We start from the raw sequence: 16,577 nt of genomic DNA on the forward strand, positions 1-16,577 counted from the left end.
GACAGACTTTTAGTTATGCCTGATCCAGCATAACTTTAGCTTTTCCTTAAAGATTATATGCTGGATTCGGCATACACTCCCCCAGTCCTGCCTTTCGAATTTTTTTATTTATTTTATGTCCGAGCGAGGGTTCGAACCCAGAACTTTATGTATTCACTCACCTTTCTAAGCAAAAAACAAAACTTAAAAGACCATAAATATGAAGTTAAAATTTAAAGACCATAAATTTGAGGGTCAAAATTTCAAGACCACCCCAAAACAAGGGCAATCCGCGCAAAAATAAAAAATAAAAAAAAAACATGGGCCTCTAAGCCCATTTATTACCTCTTTCAAAATCAAAATCAAAATCAACATATATTAACGGCGTGTTTGGCTAAAAAGAGGTTTTCACTTGGAGAACAAGTTTTTCTGTTTTCACTTTCAGATTTCATCAAATCGCTCAACGAAAATGGATGTAATAAAATCACAACAAATATCTTCAAAACCAATCGAGAAAGTGATAGTACATCCACTTGTACTGTTGAGTATTGTAGATCATTACAATAGAGTTGCGAGAGATACAAGGAAACGTGTTGTTGGAGTATTGCTTGGAACTTCATTTAAAGGCACTGTTGATGTTACTAATAGTTATGCAGGTAATCATTAATCACAAACACTTCTCAGATCTACGCAAATTTTGCTTCGTTTTTAGTTTTTTTTTGTTGATGGAATTTGGAGTTTTTTAGGTTTTTTATGAACTAATTTACGATTGGAACTGTGAATACGTAACGAATGTGCTGTGAAATTGTCAATTTTGCTTCGTTATGAGTTAATTTTTATTTATTTTGCTTTTTGATGGAATTTTGAAGTTTTTAGGGTTTGTATGAGCTAATTTATGATTTGAACTGTGAATAGGTATCTAATGTGCTCGGAAAATGTCAATTTTGCTTCGTCATGAGTTTATTTGTTTTTATTTATTTTGCTTTTTGATGGAATTTAGGGTTTGTTAGGTTATGTATGAGTTAATTTATGATTTGAACTGTGAATAGGTAGCTAATGTGCTCGGAAAATGTCAATTTTCCTTCGTTTTGAGTTAATTTTTATTTATTTTGCGGTTGGATGGAATTTTGAAGTTTTTTAGGTTTGTATGAGCTAATTTATGAGTTGAACTGGGAATAGGTATCTAATGTGCTCGGAAAATGTCAATTTTGTTTCGCTATGAGTTAATTTTTATTTATTTTGCGTTTTGATGGAATTTTGAAGTTTTTTAGGGTTTGTATAACCTAATTTATGATAGGAACTGTGAATTCGTAACGAATGTGCTCGGAAAATCTCAATTTTGCTTCGTTTTGAGTTTATTTTATATATATTTTTTTTTTTTGCTTTTTGATGTAATTTGAAGTTTTTTAGGGTTTTGTTTAAAAAAAAAAGTTTTTTAGGGTTTGTATATTTCTGATTGGAACTGTAAGTACGTAACTTATGTGCTCGGAAATTGTCAAGTTTGCTTCGTTTTGAGTTTTTTTTTTTGTTTTTTTTTAATGGAATTTAAGGTTTGTATGACCTAATTTATGATTGGAACTGTGAATAGGTATCTAATGTGCTGTGAAATTGTACAATAGTTTGCCTTTATTTATGGAATTTAAAGCTTATTATGTTTCATATGAGCTAAATTTATGATTGGAGCTGCGGATAAGTACCTAAGGTGCTGGGAAATTGTAAAATAGCAATCAGTTTGCCTTTATTTAAGGGATTTTTGATGGAATTTAAAGGTTGTTAGATCTTGTATGAGCTTATTTTAGGGCAAAATTTGAAGGAAAAAAAAATAAAAATAAAAAAATAATTAAAAAAAATCAGTAAGTGAGATGGAAAAAAAGTGAACATGTTTTGAGGTTTTTCATGGCCAAACGCTGATTTTCAAATAAACTGAAAAAAAAAATCCGGGAAAAAGTCCTTTCAAGGTCTCAAGTTCGAAACCCATTGGGTGCAAACAATTTCTGAGGGCCATCGGACTGGGTAAAACCTGAATTAACCGTGGTGCACTTGCGGGAAACTCCTTGCCGAGGGCCTGTGCACCCCCGGGATTAGTCGGGGCTCTAAGAGACCCGGACACCCGGTGCTTAATCAAAAAAAAAAAATCCGGGAAAAAGTGAGTAATTCTCATGGCCAAATGGCTCGTAACATTGGGACTGGAAATAGGTATCTAATGGGTTGGAAATTGTAAATTAGCAATCAATTTACAATCAAGCTACAACATTTTTCCTTGTATATTCGAAACCAATCGAAAAGGTGATAGTACATCCACTTGTACTATTGAGTATTGTAGACCATTACAATAGAGTTGCAAGAGATACAAGGAACGTGTAGTTGGAGTTTTGCTTGGAACTTCATTTAAAGGCATTGTTGATGTTACTAATAGCTATGCAGGTATCATAGTTACAAATCCTATTCAGATCTGTTCAATTTATGCTTCATAGGGTTTTGAGTTTTATTTTTTTGTTATTTTGCTTTTTGATGGAAAGGTAGAGCTAAGGTCCGTGTACACTCTACCCTCCCTAGACCCCACTTTGTGGGATTACACTGGGTATGTTGTTGTTGTTGGTTCGTCTTAATGTTCGTCTTAATGTTCTGGTTTCTCGCTATTTGCTCGTTATGTTACTGTGTGGATCTGTACTTACAAAATGTTAGTTACATTGTTAAATGAAAGTTACAAATGATCACCCCCTATTTTATTTAGTACATGTGTATTTGTTCTTCACTACTCGATGGTTATAAACTTATGATACATATATTCAAATTTTGCTAAATAAGGTTTTGAGTTTTTTTTTTTTGATGGAATTTAAAGTTGTTAGGTGATGTATGAGCTAAATATAAGATTGGAACTGGGAATAGGTATCTAATGTGCGGGGATATTGTAAAATAGAACCTTTATTTAAGGGTTTTTGTCTTAAAAAAGTTCTATTTGCTTTTGATGGAATTTAAAGTTTGTTAGGTTTCTTTTGAGCTAAATTTTAAGATTGGAACTGGGAATAGGTATTTAATGTGCTGGGAAATTGTAAAGCAATCAAATTGTCTTCATTTAAGGGATTAATTGGGTTGCTTTTGTACCTTTTGTTCTTGCCTTCTGATGGAATTTAAAGTTTGTTAGGTTTCTTATGAGCTAAATTTCAGATTGGAACTGTGAATAGGTATCTAATGTGCTGAGAAATTGTAAAATAGTAGGAGTAATCAGTTAGCCTTTATTTATGACATTAATTAGGTTGATTTTTGTTCTTGCCTTTTTATTTGGTTGGAATTGATCTGAGTAGAGTGGAATGGACACGAAGATCATATAGCTGATCTCAACTAGTCGATTGATATTGTCTTTTTGTCTTCTGATCAAAATAAAAGTTAGTTGGGTTTCATTTGAACTAAGTTTGTGATAGATAATGGGTAAAGTTCTTTGCTTTTTTAAAAAATAGAAAGATAATGACTGAACGTCTTGCTTTGAAGTAGGTTTAAATCTCGGGGAAATTGTAAAATAACACTTAATCTGCCCTTTTTTTTGGGTGAATTGTCCCTAGGGCTAGAGGCTTTGTTTGGTGGTCAATGTTGAATTGAAGATTAGATGTATGCTTGGAATTTAGAGAAAGAAATGGTTTTTGAAGTGTATCTGCTTTTTCTTTCTGTTGGAAAGCCGTGCCTGAAGCTGAAAAAAGCAGTAAGTTTTTTGGGTCCAGAAGGGGGAACGCGTAGCTAGATTTCAAGTGGATATTTTTGTTAGTTTTAATGTTTCACATGGATTATCGTACATTTCTGGAGGGAGGAATTGGTGTGCTCTTTGTTCTGATTATTCCTTAGATTTGTCACTTTATTGGAAGATGCTCTTGCTTCTTTGTTAAGCTTGTCAAGGAAGGAAAGAATACTCATGATGAAAGGTTATGAATCTGTTGGCTTTATTTTGTAAATCATATTCCAGAAAATTGAGAAAATCTATGCTGCTTTGGGAAAGATAAGTGTACGGCTAAATACCTGTCAACTCCTCAAAATTATTCTCACTGAAGTGAATGGAACTAAGAAACTTGGAACATACTCTTGTCACCAACAACAGTTAAGTGTTAATTGCTGAATTTTGAGGAAAGGACTGACATCTAGCTTTTCTGTGGAGATATATAGCAGTATCAATTAGACGGCCTAAATAAACTCATACTTAATTGAATGACATTGTAACTGTGAAACCTGTGCTATTTCTTGATATGGGTTCATCTGGCTGTAACACTTTACCATCTTCCATGTTTTCCTTCTAACTAAATGAAGAGTTGGTGCAGCCCAAAGATGGATCTGTTATACCTTTGTGATTTTACCTAATATCTTCTGCTGTTGCATGCAGTGCCCTTTGAGGAGGATGACAGGGATCCAAGTATCTGGTTTCTTGACCATAACTATCATGAGTCTATGTTTTCCATGTTCCGAAGGATAAACGGTATCATTATTCTTTACTTGCGTGATTTGTGATTCATGAATTTTTTAGAAGTACCGTCACTTGTTTGAATGTTCATACTTACTTTGACTTAATTGTATCAGCCAAGGAGCATGTTGTTGGTTGGTATAGCACTGGTCCAAAGCTTCGGGAAAATGACCTCAACATTCATGGGCTTTTTAATGAGTAAGGACATTAGTTATGTATTGTTTGTTTTCTTTCATTCAGAGATCCTATTTGGCATCCTTAGTTTGGCAATTTTTGGTGATTGTTTAGTGAAGTAATTAAATTTTATTAGAATGGCATCGAGAAATGCAGATGTTATAACTCAACATACTGCTGCTGCAAACAAGAATTAACATGAAGAACTTTTGGTGATTGATTATGCCTGGATGGTTTTCTCAAGCTACAAGTTTTCCTTGTCAAATGAATCTGTTAGAGAGAGAGAGGGAATCGGAAAAAGAGAAATTGGGGAGAGAGTTGTTTACAGGACTAATGAGGGGTATAGACAAATGGTTGAAATGCACAAGTGAAACAAGTTTATTTCCCTCTTGTTCTTTTACTAGTCACTCAACAGAACAACTTTCCATGTTGACCTCTCAAGCCATTAAGGCAATTTTAAATAGCATTTCATGGATGTACAAAAATTTCAACTCAAACAACTTTTCTTTTGACGTTAAATTTCTTGGTAGTAAATCACCTTCTGATGCCGAACTCAAAACGACTTATACGTGACAATTTTCTAATAAATTTCAGTAAGTTAGCTTTAGTATAGATTTTGATAATAGTATGACATTAGGAAAAGTGATGTCTGATATAGGAGATTGTGGGAGTTGTGGGCTTGTGGCTTGACCTGTTCCAATATATATTTTTTTTTTGAAAAGGTTACATTAGTATGTATTTGACTAAATCAGTACATAGTTTGTACTGAAACCATATTTACATCATAGCAGAATAAGAAAACTGGTCCAAACTTCTGAAATTCTAACAAGAACCTAGGATATCTATTATGGACTCCGTATCCTCTAGATAAATCTGCTTGCACCAAAAACAAAAAAGCTTAATGCAGTTCAATTTGATCTTCTATACTTCACTGCTACAGTCTTCAAAGCACCTGGAATTCCTCTCTTTCCATATTGTCCACCAAATGCAAGCTGGTACAATCCTCCATCTATCTCTGTCTTGAAGCTCCTTTTCCCGCCTCCTCCCAACTATAAAGTAGTTGAGTAATCTTTTTTGGCATTACCCAAACAGTGCCCCTAGACCTGTTCCTATTTGCTAGTTCATTTTAAGGAACAACTTATATGCAAAAGTTTAAGTTGGTCATTTATTTAAGTCTTGCACTTTTTATTAGCTTTGACTACATTTGTAAGGACTGTTTGATTTGGTTTGAGAAAAATTTATAAAATAGCCGTAGGCATCATGCTTAGTGAACTTTATTAAAAAATCAAAACCCCTAAATGCCCGTTAAGGCCTGGGGGAGTTGCTCAGCCCCTGACCGCCACGAGGGGTACTCTCCTTGGGTTAGGTCGTTAAAATAATGAAAAAATATAAACCTAAACTCGAAAGAACCCCGAAACCCTGTCGTCTCTTGAGAGCTTCTCTCTCATGCGATCATAAACCTTATGACCAAACCAAGCTTTTCTGGCCTTCCATGGCCACTCCGGCCACTGGGCAACCTCCTCCTGAGGTTGCTCAACCCAAACCACCTGTATATTACTCAAAAATCCTACTTTCATCCTTGCAAAACCCTAGCAGTTCTAACACTGTCCCATTGATTCCAATGCCAATCAAATCTATCGTCTATTTGCATGGTGAACTAACTATGCAATGAAGCATGGAGGAGATTGAACGCATGATTATTCAAGAAAACCTTCAATATGCCGTGGTTGGCAAATTTAGTTATGGTTTGCCCGAAATTCAAGTTGTACCTAAACAATATGAGCTTAAAGGAGACTATACCATTGGTTTTCTTTGCGATCGTCATGTTTTGATTGGGTGTAGTTTGCTTGAAGACTATGTTACACTCATCTCGAAGCCTGCTTATTGGATTAAGGAGAAATAGTGGTATTATTAAGAACCCTAAAATGGGATCCATGGTTCATATCGGAGGAAGAAATGAGTATTGCGCTTGCATGGATCTCTTCCCTACGTTAGCTCCCAATTATTTTCGTCAATCACAACTTTTCTCAATGGTTTCAGCAGTAGGAGCCATTAGCACTAGTGTGGCAACTACGGATAAAACTAGACCTAGTTGTGCTCGTGTGAAGGTGGAGGTAGATTTGCTTGTTGAACATCCTAAGCGTGTGCAAATTCAAGCAGTTGATGCTACTGGGGAGATTAAAACAAGATGGGTGAAGATTCAATATGATTTTATGCCAAAGTATTGCAAAGAGCGTAGTTTACAACTAGTTGAAGCTACTAACTTTAAATGTTACGTTTGAACAATAACTTTAGTTGGAGCTATGTTACGTTTGGACAATAACTTTAAATGCTACTAGTTGTAAACTACACTCGTTGCAATACTTTGGCATAAAATCATATTGAATCTTCACCCATCTCGTTTTAATCTCCCCAGTAGCGTCAACTGCTTGAATTTGCACGATGTTCAACAAGCAAATCCACCTCCACCTTCACTCGAGCATAACTAGGTCTAGCTTTATTCTTAGTTGCCACATCTAGTGTTAATGGCTTCCCCACTGCTGAAGCCATTGAGAAAAGTTAATAATTGGGAGCTAACGTAGGGAAGAGTCCATGCAAGCGCAATACTCGTTTCTTCCTCCGGTGTGAACCATGGATCCCATTTTAGGGTTCTCATTGGATAATACCATTGTTTCTCCTTAATCCAATAAGTAGGCTTCGACATGAGTGTAACATAGTCTTCAAGCAAATTACGCCCAATCAAAACATGATGATCGCAAAGTAAACCAACGGTACAGTCTCCTTTAAGCTCACATTGTTTAGGTGTAACTTGAATTTCGGGCAAACCATAACTAAATTTGCCAACCACGGCATATTGAAGGTTTTCTTGAATAATCCTGCATGCAATCTCCTCTATGCTCCATGCAAATAGACGATAGGTTGATTGGTATCAATGGGGCAGTGTTGGAATTGATAGGGTTTTGCGAGGATGGAAGTAGGATTTTTGAGTAATCTAGGGGTGGTTTGGGTTGAGCATCCTCAGGAGGAGTTTTGCTCGGGTTTATGGTCGTGTGAGAGAGAAGCCCTCAAGTGACGATGGGGTTTTGGTTTTTCTTTTTTAACGACCTAACCCATGGAGAGAGCGACCCTCTTGGCAGTCAGGGGTTGAGCATCACCCCTAGGCCTTACAGGGGTTCGTTTTTTTTTTTTTTTAAAATAAAGTTCACTAGGGCTGATATTTCTCAATCCAACTCAAAGAGTCCTTACAAATGTAGTCAAGGCTAATAAAAAGTGCAAGAATTAAGCTAATGACCAAGTTATATGCAAAAGTTGGGTAGACGTCTCCATTGAGAGATCTCTAAGAAACGGTTCTCAATATTTGAGGGTAGGTATGAGTTCCATTGTGCCGAGGGTCTTTCGGAAACAGCCGTCCTACCTTGGTAGGAGTAAGGTCTGCGTACACTCTACCCTCCCCAGACCCCACATTGTGGGATTCCACTGGGTTGTTGTTGTTGTATGAGTTCCATTGCATATACAATTTTTTGAATCCCCTGAGCAAGTACATTGCAAAATCAACCTGGCCAAACCAAAATTTCAGCTATGCTGGCATTTACAACTGAACTGAACTAACCATGAGATACAGACTATTGTGTAAGTACATGTGTGTGTGTGTATCAAAACTGGATAATAAATGTATGTAAAGCACATGGTACAAATTAGAGTGTGATTGAAATTGTTCCTCCTTTTCAAGAGAGTAAATTTCTTTAACTTGTGGCTACAATGTTTTAAGCTTTACATCGTTTGTGCTATAAGGTTTTGCATCCAAATATGCTCTTAATATTTTTGGTGTCATTGCAGCTATGTCCCTACTCCAGTCTTGGTTATAATTGATGTCCAGCCTAAGGAGCTAGGAATACCAACTAAGGCATACTATGCAGTTGAGGAAGTTAAAGAGGTAACAACTAGTAGTTGATTGTCTAGAAGGGTGTGGTGCTTGTTGATATTCTTAAGCTGTTTTTGCAATGTACTTGATGTGCTGGATGGTGGGTATACTTGCAGAATGCAACTCAAAAAAGCCAGAATGTGTTTGTGCATGTACCTTCAGAGATTGCTGCTCACGAAGTTGAAGAAATTGGTACAACTCCAAGATTGATTTTTTACTCTTTAGTTAACCGTTGTTTTACACACAAAATTTCAACTTATTCTCTTGCTTGAATTGTTAGCAGCTTCCAATCTCCTCCATTGCAATTGACATTTTCACTGCTTGTATTCGCATTGAAAATTTAAGTACCATTTATTCTTATTGACAGGCGTTGAGCACTTGCTAAGGGATGTGAAAGATACTACAATCAGTACCCTTGCAACTGAGGTTTCTTTCAGAACCTTCTTAATGACCTTTCAGTTATAGAAAATTGATAATGATAGGTTTGGCTTCTTAGCAAGTAGAGGGCAGTAAGAACTTTGAACACTTCCAATCCAGGTAACTGGGAAACTGGCAGCTTTGAAGGGATTGGATGCTCGACTTCAAGAAATTCGGGGTTATCTAGATCTTGTCATTGATGGGAAGCTTCCATTGAACCATGAGATTCTATACCATTTGCAGGTTAGCATTAATATCAACTTTCCTTCTCTTTTTCAGACTTTATAATCAGTCTTTCAGCTGCCAACTTCTATTTTCTGAAGGAGGTTAATGTTTGTAGGGAATTCTTTAAGTAAAAAAATTCTAACAAATTTGTAGGTGTAGTTCTTGCAGCTTCTCTGCTTAAGGACCTTATCTTGTACAAAAAATAAGCTGTTAGATTATAGGAATATCTCGTCCTTGGCTAGAGGTGGTGACGTTTTTCTTTAAAGAATTTTCTGAATGGCAGTTTGGTTGCAGACAGCGATTGCTTGTTCCAATCTTCTGAAATCATCATTGTGATTTTTGTTTTGATAAGATGTTGGAAATCACTTTAATGTTTGTAGGGAATTCTTTAAGTAAAAAAGTCTAACAAATTTGTAGGTGTAGTTCTTGCAGCTTCTCTGCTTAAGGACCTTATCTTGTACAAAAATTAAGCTGTTAGATTATAGGAATATCTCGTCCTTGGCTAGAGGTGGTGATGTTTTTCTTTAAAGAATTTTCTGAATGGCAGTTTGGTTGCAGACAGCGATTGCTTGTTCCAATCTTCTGAAATCATCATTTGTGATTTTTGTTTTGATAAGATGTTGGAAATCACTTTCTGTTACCATTCAAATCTAATACATACACATGATTTTGACATAAAATGCTGAAATGACTCCTATTCTGCATTCATCAGTTGATCCGCCAACTGCTGCCACTGTTTTCTTCGTTTTGATGTGGATAGGCTGATTTTTGATAGACTCTTCGTCCAATTCACAGATGCTAACATGTTGAACTTTAAAAATAATAAAATTTCGTGCAGGATGTCTTCAACCTATTGCCAAATCTAAATGTTGCTGAATTAGTTAAATCGTTTTCAGGTAAATTAAGCTGCAATTTCATCTCTGTTTCAATTAGAGAATCTCCCACCACATTATATTGTCTTTCAACCTTTTGAATGCCTTGTTGCAGTGAAAACAAATGATATGATGTTGGTCATTTATCTATCTTCACTTATCCGAAGTGTGATTGCTCTCCATAACTTGATTAACAACAAGGTACTATTTAGTTTCACTTGTTTGTTTGTCGTTATGTTTGGAATAACTCTGTTTTCTGAGATAGCACTGATCTAAATGAGTGTTCAATGACTTATCACAAGAAAAAAAAAGATAGTTAAATGATGAATTCCAGCGACTTGTTCAGTTGGTTAGTGTCAATGCTTTTAATTTTACTACAACTGAACATGGTTAGCAACCTCTTGTTTACCTTTTAGTCTAGTAGATACAGCAGTCCTTTCACCGGGTCCTGGCTCTGCAACTTTCCCTGCTTATATTCCAAGAATTTTAATGATGTTTCTTGGCAACCCTCTAGCGTGACTCTGAATCTTGTGACATCCATTTCAGATGCTTAACAAGGAACACGAGAAGGCTGAGGACTCGAAGCCTCTTGCAGTGCCAACTGCAGCTGGAAGCTAAGTTCCCGGTTCCCCCCTCTCCCCACCCCCACCTCTCTTGGTCGCCAGCACTTGCAGCTAGTTGCAGTTGGAACTTGAATCTGCCTTGTGACAATCTCGCACGTGGAGGAACTCTTCATGTTTTCTCATCTGTTATGTTAGCATTGTTACTCGAGATTTTAGAAGTTCTTGTCCAGTGGGATTTAGATCGATTGATAGACAACAGATCTTTTTCCTTTGTATTAACGGATCAAACGTCTTCCTTTATATTCCTTCCTGAATTCTGTTAAAACATAGGATCGACAAGAAGGTACATGTTGCCTGTGTTGTGTATGAATCCATCACTAAGTACCTAAAATAGATGAATGTGACCTCTCTTTAATTGCACTCAGCGGGTGTTTTGGTGTTTGGAGTGGCAATTATGTGCATGCACTTTTCCCATTTAACGTGCTATGGTCTCAACGCCTTACAAGGTAGTAAATGAGATTCACACGCTCTAAGCCCGACCTGTGAGGCAGGTTGATGCAAGCTTAGCTTTTTCTATTTATAGTCTGCTAACATACCCGCAAGATCATGTGTCTAATTTTCCTCAATTCACCCATTTGAACCTTAGTATGTTTATTTTGGCATATTTATTACCAATCGTGAATGAGAGATCATTATGCAACAGTATGCCCAATTCTTGTGTTTTCTGTTTAAAGCTCCACAACTCTGCTTACCCACGCTTGGATAGCGAAATTGAGCAAATATTAATGCATAACAAGAAAACCTTGTTCTTTGTTAGTGGCTATTATTTACTTTTTAGGTGAATCTGGCTGTGTCAGGAATGTAATGCTTATACATTTGAGACTTCTTCATTGGCTAGTTGCGAATGGCCTCAAGACTGTGAACATAGAATAATCACGGACAAGCCCCGTGAATTAATGGCGATTTTTTTTAAATCTTAGATCTTGGACACAGAATGATGCATTAGTGGTGATTTTTTTAATCTCATAATAGAATGTGATAATGAGAAGAAATGTGATAGAACAAAATAGATCACAAGTAAACTGGGCAAAGCGAGTTCCTTTATTTTGGATGAAGGAATTAAGAACCAAACCCCCACCACCCAGGGGATCAATATTCGTTGCTTCGTCATGATTTATGTCACTTTTTTTTTTTTTGGCATTTAGGGGTCACGAAACAAGAGTCTGGAATCACTTCAACTTTCTAATGGTGTTAACCCATGAATCTTGCGGGATTTTTTCGACTGATTACGTTTGGACCCAAACTCGCCTGGTCCATCCGAAACGACATGGTGTGAGATCACATTGACTTTTCATGTGTGTTAGCCCATGAATCTTGCGGAACATTTTCGACCGACTCCATTTGGACCCAAACTTGATGGGTCTATCCGAAATGACCTAGGTACCAATACTCGTTACTTCATCATGACCAACATCACTTTTTTTGGGGGGCAGGGGTGGGGCGTTCAGGATTACGAAACAGGAATTTGGGATCACCTTAGCTTTTTGTGTGTGTTAGCTCCTGGATCTTGCGAAATTTTTCAACCGCCTCCGTTTAGAACCAAACTTGGTGGATCCATCTGAAATGTCCTAGAGACAAATACTCATTGGTTCATCATGACTAACGTAGCTTTTTTAGCGTTTCAGGGTCACTAAACAGGATTTTGGGATTACCTGAACTTTTCGTGTGTATTAGCCCATGAATCGTGCAAAATATTTTTGACCGACTCCGTTTGGATCCAAACTTGGTGCGTCCATCCGAAACATCCTGGGGACTAATACTGGTTGGTTCATCATGACTGACGTAGCTTTTTGGCGTTTCGGAGTCACGAAATAGGAATTCGGGATTACCTCAACTTTTCGTGTGCATTAGCCTATAGATCTTTTGAAATTTTTTCGACCGACTCCATTTGGACCCAAACTTCGTTGGCCATCTGAAATGTCATGGATACTAATACTCGTCGGTTCGTCATGACCGACATCGCTTTTTTGAGTTCGGAATCACAAAACAGGAATTTAGGATCACCTCAGCTTTTCGTGTGTGTTGGCCCATGGATCTTGCGGAATTTTTTCGATTGACTATGTTTGGACCCAAACTTGATGGGTCCATCCGAAGCATCCTGGAGATTAAAACTCATTGGTTCATCATGATTGACATAGCTTTTCTTGGCGTTTCGGGGTCACGAAACAGGATTTTGGGATACTTTAACTTTTCGTGTGTATTAGCCCATGAATTGTGCAGAATATTTTTGACTGACTCTGTTTGGATCCAAACTTGCTCGGTCCATCCAAAGCATCCTGGAGACTAATACAGCTTGGTTCATCATGACTGACGTAGCTTTTTGGCGTTTCGGAGTCACGAAATAGGAATTCAGGATTACCTCAACTTTTCGTGTGTGTAAGCCCATAGATCTATCGAATTTTTTTTCGATCGACTCCGTTTGGACCCAAACTTCGTTGGCTATCCGAAACATCATGGATACTAATACTCATTGGTTCGTCATGACCGACATCGCTTTTTTGGTGCGGAATCACAAAACAGGAATTTGGGATCACCTCAGCTTTTCGTGTGTGTTTGCCCATGGATCTTGCAGAATTTTTTCGATCTACTCTATTTGGACCCAAACTTGGTGGGTCCATCCGAAACATCATGGAGACTAATACTCGCTGGTTCATCATGATTGATGCCGAAATAGGATTTTGGGATTACCTCAACTTTTCGTGTTTAGCCCATGAATCGTGCAGAATATTTTTGACTAACTCCGTTTGGATCCAAACTTGGTGGGTCCATCCGAAACATCCCGGAGACTAATATTGGTTGGTTCATCATGACTGACGTAGCCTTTGTCACGAAATAGGAATGCGGGATTACCTCAGCTTTTCGTGTGCGTTAGCCAATAGATCTTTCGAAATTTTTTCGACTGACTCCGTTTGGACCCAAACTTCGTTGGCCATCCGAAACGTCATGGATACTAATACTCGTTGGTTCGTCATGATCGACATCTTTTTTTTGTGTTCGGAATCACAAAACAGGAATTTGGGATCACCTTAGCTTTTCATGGATCTTGCGGAATTTTTTTAATCGACTCTGTTTGGACCCAAACTTGGTGGGTCCATCCGAAACATTCCGGAGACTAATACTCGCTGGTTCATCATGATTGACGTAGCCTTGGCGTTTCGGGGTAACGAAATATGATTTTGGGATTTACCTCAACTTTTGGTGTGTATTAGCCCATGAATCATGCAGAATTATTTTGACTGACTCCGTTTGGATCCAAAGCTGTCAGGTCCATCCGAAACATCCCGGAGACTAATAATGGTTGGTTCATCATGACTGACGTAGCATTTTGGCATTTCGGAGTCACAAAATAGGAATTCGGGATTACCTCAACTTTTCGTGTGCGTTAGCCTATGGATCTTTAGAAATTTTTTCGACCGACTACGTTTGGACCCAAACATCGTTGGTTATCCGAAACTTTATGGATACTAATACTCGTTGGTTTATCATGATCGACATCGTTTTTTTGCGTTCGGAATCACAAAACAGGAATTTGGGATCACCTCACCTTTTCGTGTGTGTTAGCTCATGGATCTTGTAGAATTTTTTCGATCGACTTTGTTTGGACCCAAACTTGGTGGGTCCATCCGAAACTTTTTGGAGACTAATACTCGTTGGTTCATCATGATTGACGTAGCCGTTTTTGGCGTTTCGGGATCACGAAACAAGATTTTGGGATTACCTTAACTTTTCGTGTGTTAATCCCATGAATCGTGATATTTTGACCGACTCCATTTGGATCCAAACTTGGTAGATCCATCGAAACATCCCAGAGGCTAATATTGGTTGGTTCATCATGACTAATGTAGCCTTTTGGTGTTTTGGAGTCACGAAATATGAATTCGGGATTACCTGAACTTTTCGTGTCCGTTAGCCCATAGATCTTTCGAATTTTTTTTGACCGACTCCGTTTGGACCCAAACTTCATTGGCCATCCGAAATGTCATGGATACTAATACTCGTTGGTTCATCATGACCGACATCGCTTTTTTGCGTTCGGAATCACAAACAGGAATTTGGGATCACCTTAGCTTTTCGTGTGTGTTAGCCCATGAATCTTGCGGAGTTTTTTTGATCGACTTTGTTTGGACCCAAACGTGGTGGGTCCATCCAAAACATCCTAGAGACTAATACTCACTGGTTCATCATGATTGACGTAGCTGTTTTTGGCGTTTCGGGGTCACAAAATAGAAAATTGAGATCACCTCAGCCCACGGATAAAAAAATTGCCAGTTTATTTACTGACTCAAAAATTATAGATTCCACTGTCATTGCTTATAACATTCATCCAGAGGTTTTAACTGTAGACATTACAATGACTAATCTGTGAGAGTTTCTATATGATGAGCTTACTATTAGTGATGACTTTAGAATAGCTAAAAAAATTAGGTAATAAAGCTTGGGTATTGTTTTCAGATTTTAATCGACGTTTATATTTGTTTTTCTTCATGAAATGTCTAGAAAAAAAAAATGAGCCAACATACTAACTTCAAATTAGTTGAATGATAATTTCAATAAAGGTCAAAATATCCATAGCGATAAAGGAAAATATAGAAGAATTTGTAATAGGAAAACACACACGAATATTTGTAATTAAATGATTAGCTCGTAAATAGACTCCTACTTAGTCTCCTAATTAGTGATGCATCGTTTCGTTGCACATCTTGCATACATAATGTCACTTCTCCACTATAAATAAATCATAGTATTTTACTTATTTAATATTGAAAATTATATTAGCATTTCTTGAATACCAAAATATCTTTCAGCAATACGTTGGCCAACCAATATTTGTTTAATTCCAAAAAAAATTGAGTGAACTAATCTCACATATAGTAATTACTGAACATTATATTTTCCAAAAAATCATGGCTTAGTCGCTTTCATAATTTTCATTTCCATTTCGTTTTGAATTTCTTCGCCTTATCTAACCTCTTTTTATGCTTTCTATTGAGCTGAAGGTCTTTCGAAAACAGACATCCTACCTTGATGGGAGTAAAGTCTGCGCACAATCTACCCTCCCCAAACCCCACATTGTGAGATTTCACTGGGTTGTTGTATATTTTCCAAAAAAGCAAAATAAAAAGAACAACTTTTATATCATGCATCTGTATCTGCTTCTTAAATAAGAAAATAGTTCTTCTTTTAACTTCCAAAATTTTTTGTATGATTTTAAACTTTAGGAGTTTGCATAAAAATAACTACTATTTCAATGACTCACTGTCACAAATAATAGACCAAAAGGTAATTAAAAGTTTTAACTTTTAATATTGGTTTGGGCCTAGTGCCACTAGTAGGGAGGAAAAGGGGGAAAACAACAACCCACAAAAAGAGAAGATTTAGTGGTGTTTGTTTCAAGTATATTGCCAAAACTGAGTTTGCAAACTCCATTTTTGAGTTTTTGCCAGAACTGCAAACAAACAGTTTCCACAGAAAGAAAACAAATAATTCATACTCTAAAGTCTTTTCAAACTTTAAAACAAATGCCACCTTAAAACCATCAAAAGAGACTGGACCACTGTGAAATTCTAGCACAAGAGACAGTATTAACTAGTCAGGAAAAAAGTTCAAACAAACTTAAAAATCAAGTTGGGAAAAGTAACTCTGCCCATTTCCAATCTGAAGGGAAAAGGCAAAAACAAAAAAATTACCAAATGTTTATCCAACCAGAAAATGGGACATCCCAAAACTAACACAAGTCCCCAGCCCTATAATGCCACAAATCTTGGGAATTGAAACAAATTCGGCAATCTAAGAACACTGGATAAGTGCATTCCCAATTCAAGTGGAGAATATATAGTTCAAAAAGGAATGGAATGTGGAAAGACATTGTAGTGCATCTCAACAAGAAGTAAAATCTGCACAAGAAGTTCCAAGCTAGGATT

General features: G+C 37.0%; 1 protein-coding gene across 1 annotated transcript; it reads left to right on the top strand.

Moving 5' to 3' along the window:
* Positions 1-364: 364 nt before the first annotated feature.
* Positions 365-11,016, top strand: LOC132625189 (26S proteasome non-ATPase regulatory subunit 7 homolog A). The gene is made up of 10 exons (XM_060340017.1): positions 365-635; positions 4,346-4,438; positions 4,540-4,621; positions 8,435-8,531; positions 8,636-8,711; positions 8,887-8,945; positions 9,057-9,179; positions 10,000-10,057; positions 10,149-10,234; positions 10,580-11,016. The coding sequence occupies exons 1-10, from the start codon at positions 449-451 to the stop codon at positions 10,649-10,651; spliced, it is 933 nt and encodes a 310-aa protein (XP_060196000.1). The 5' UTR covers positions 365-448; the 3' UTR covers positions 10,652-11,016.
* The last annotated feature ends 5,561 nt before the right edge of the window (positions 11,017-16,577 follow it).

Source organism: Lycium barbarum, chromosome 2 (genome assembly GCF_019175385.1).
Source record: "Lycium barbarum isolate Lr01 chromosome 2, ASM1917538v2, whole genome shotgun sequence".
Taxonomy (NCBI): Eukaryota; Viridiplantae; Streptophyta; class Magnoliopsida; order Solanales; family Solanaceae; genus Lycium; species Lycium barbarum.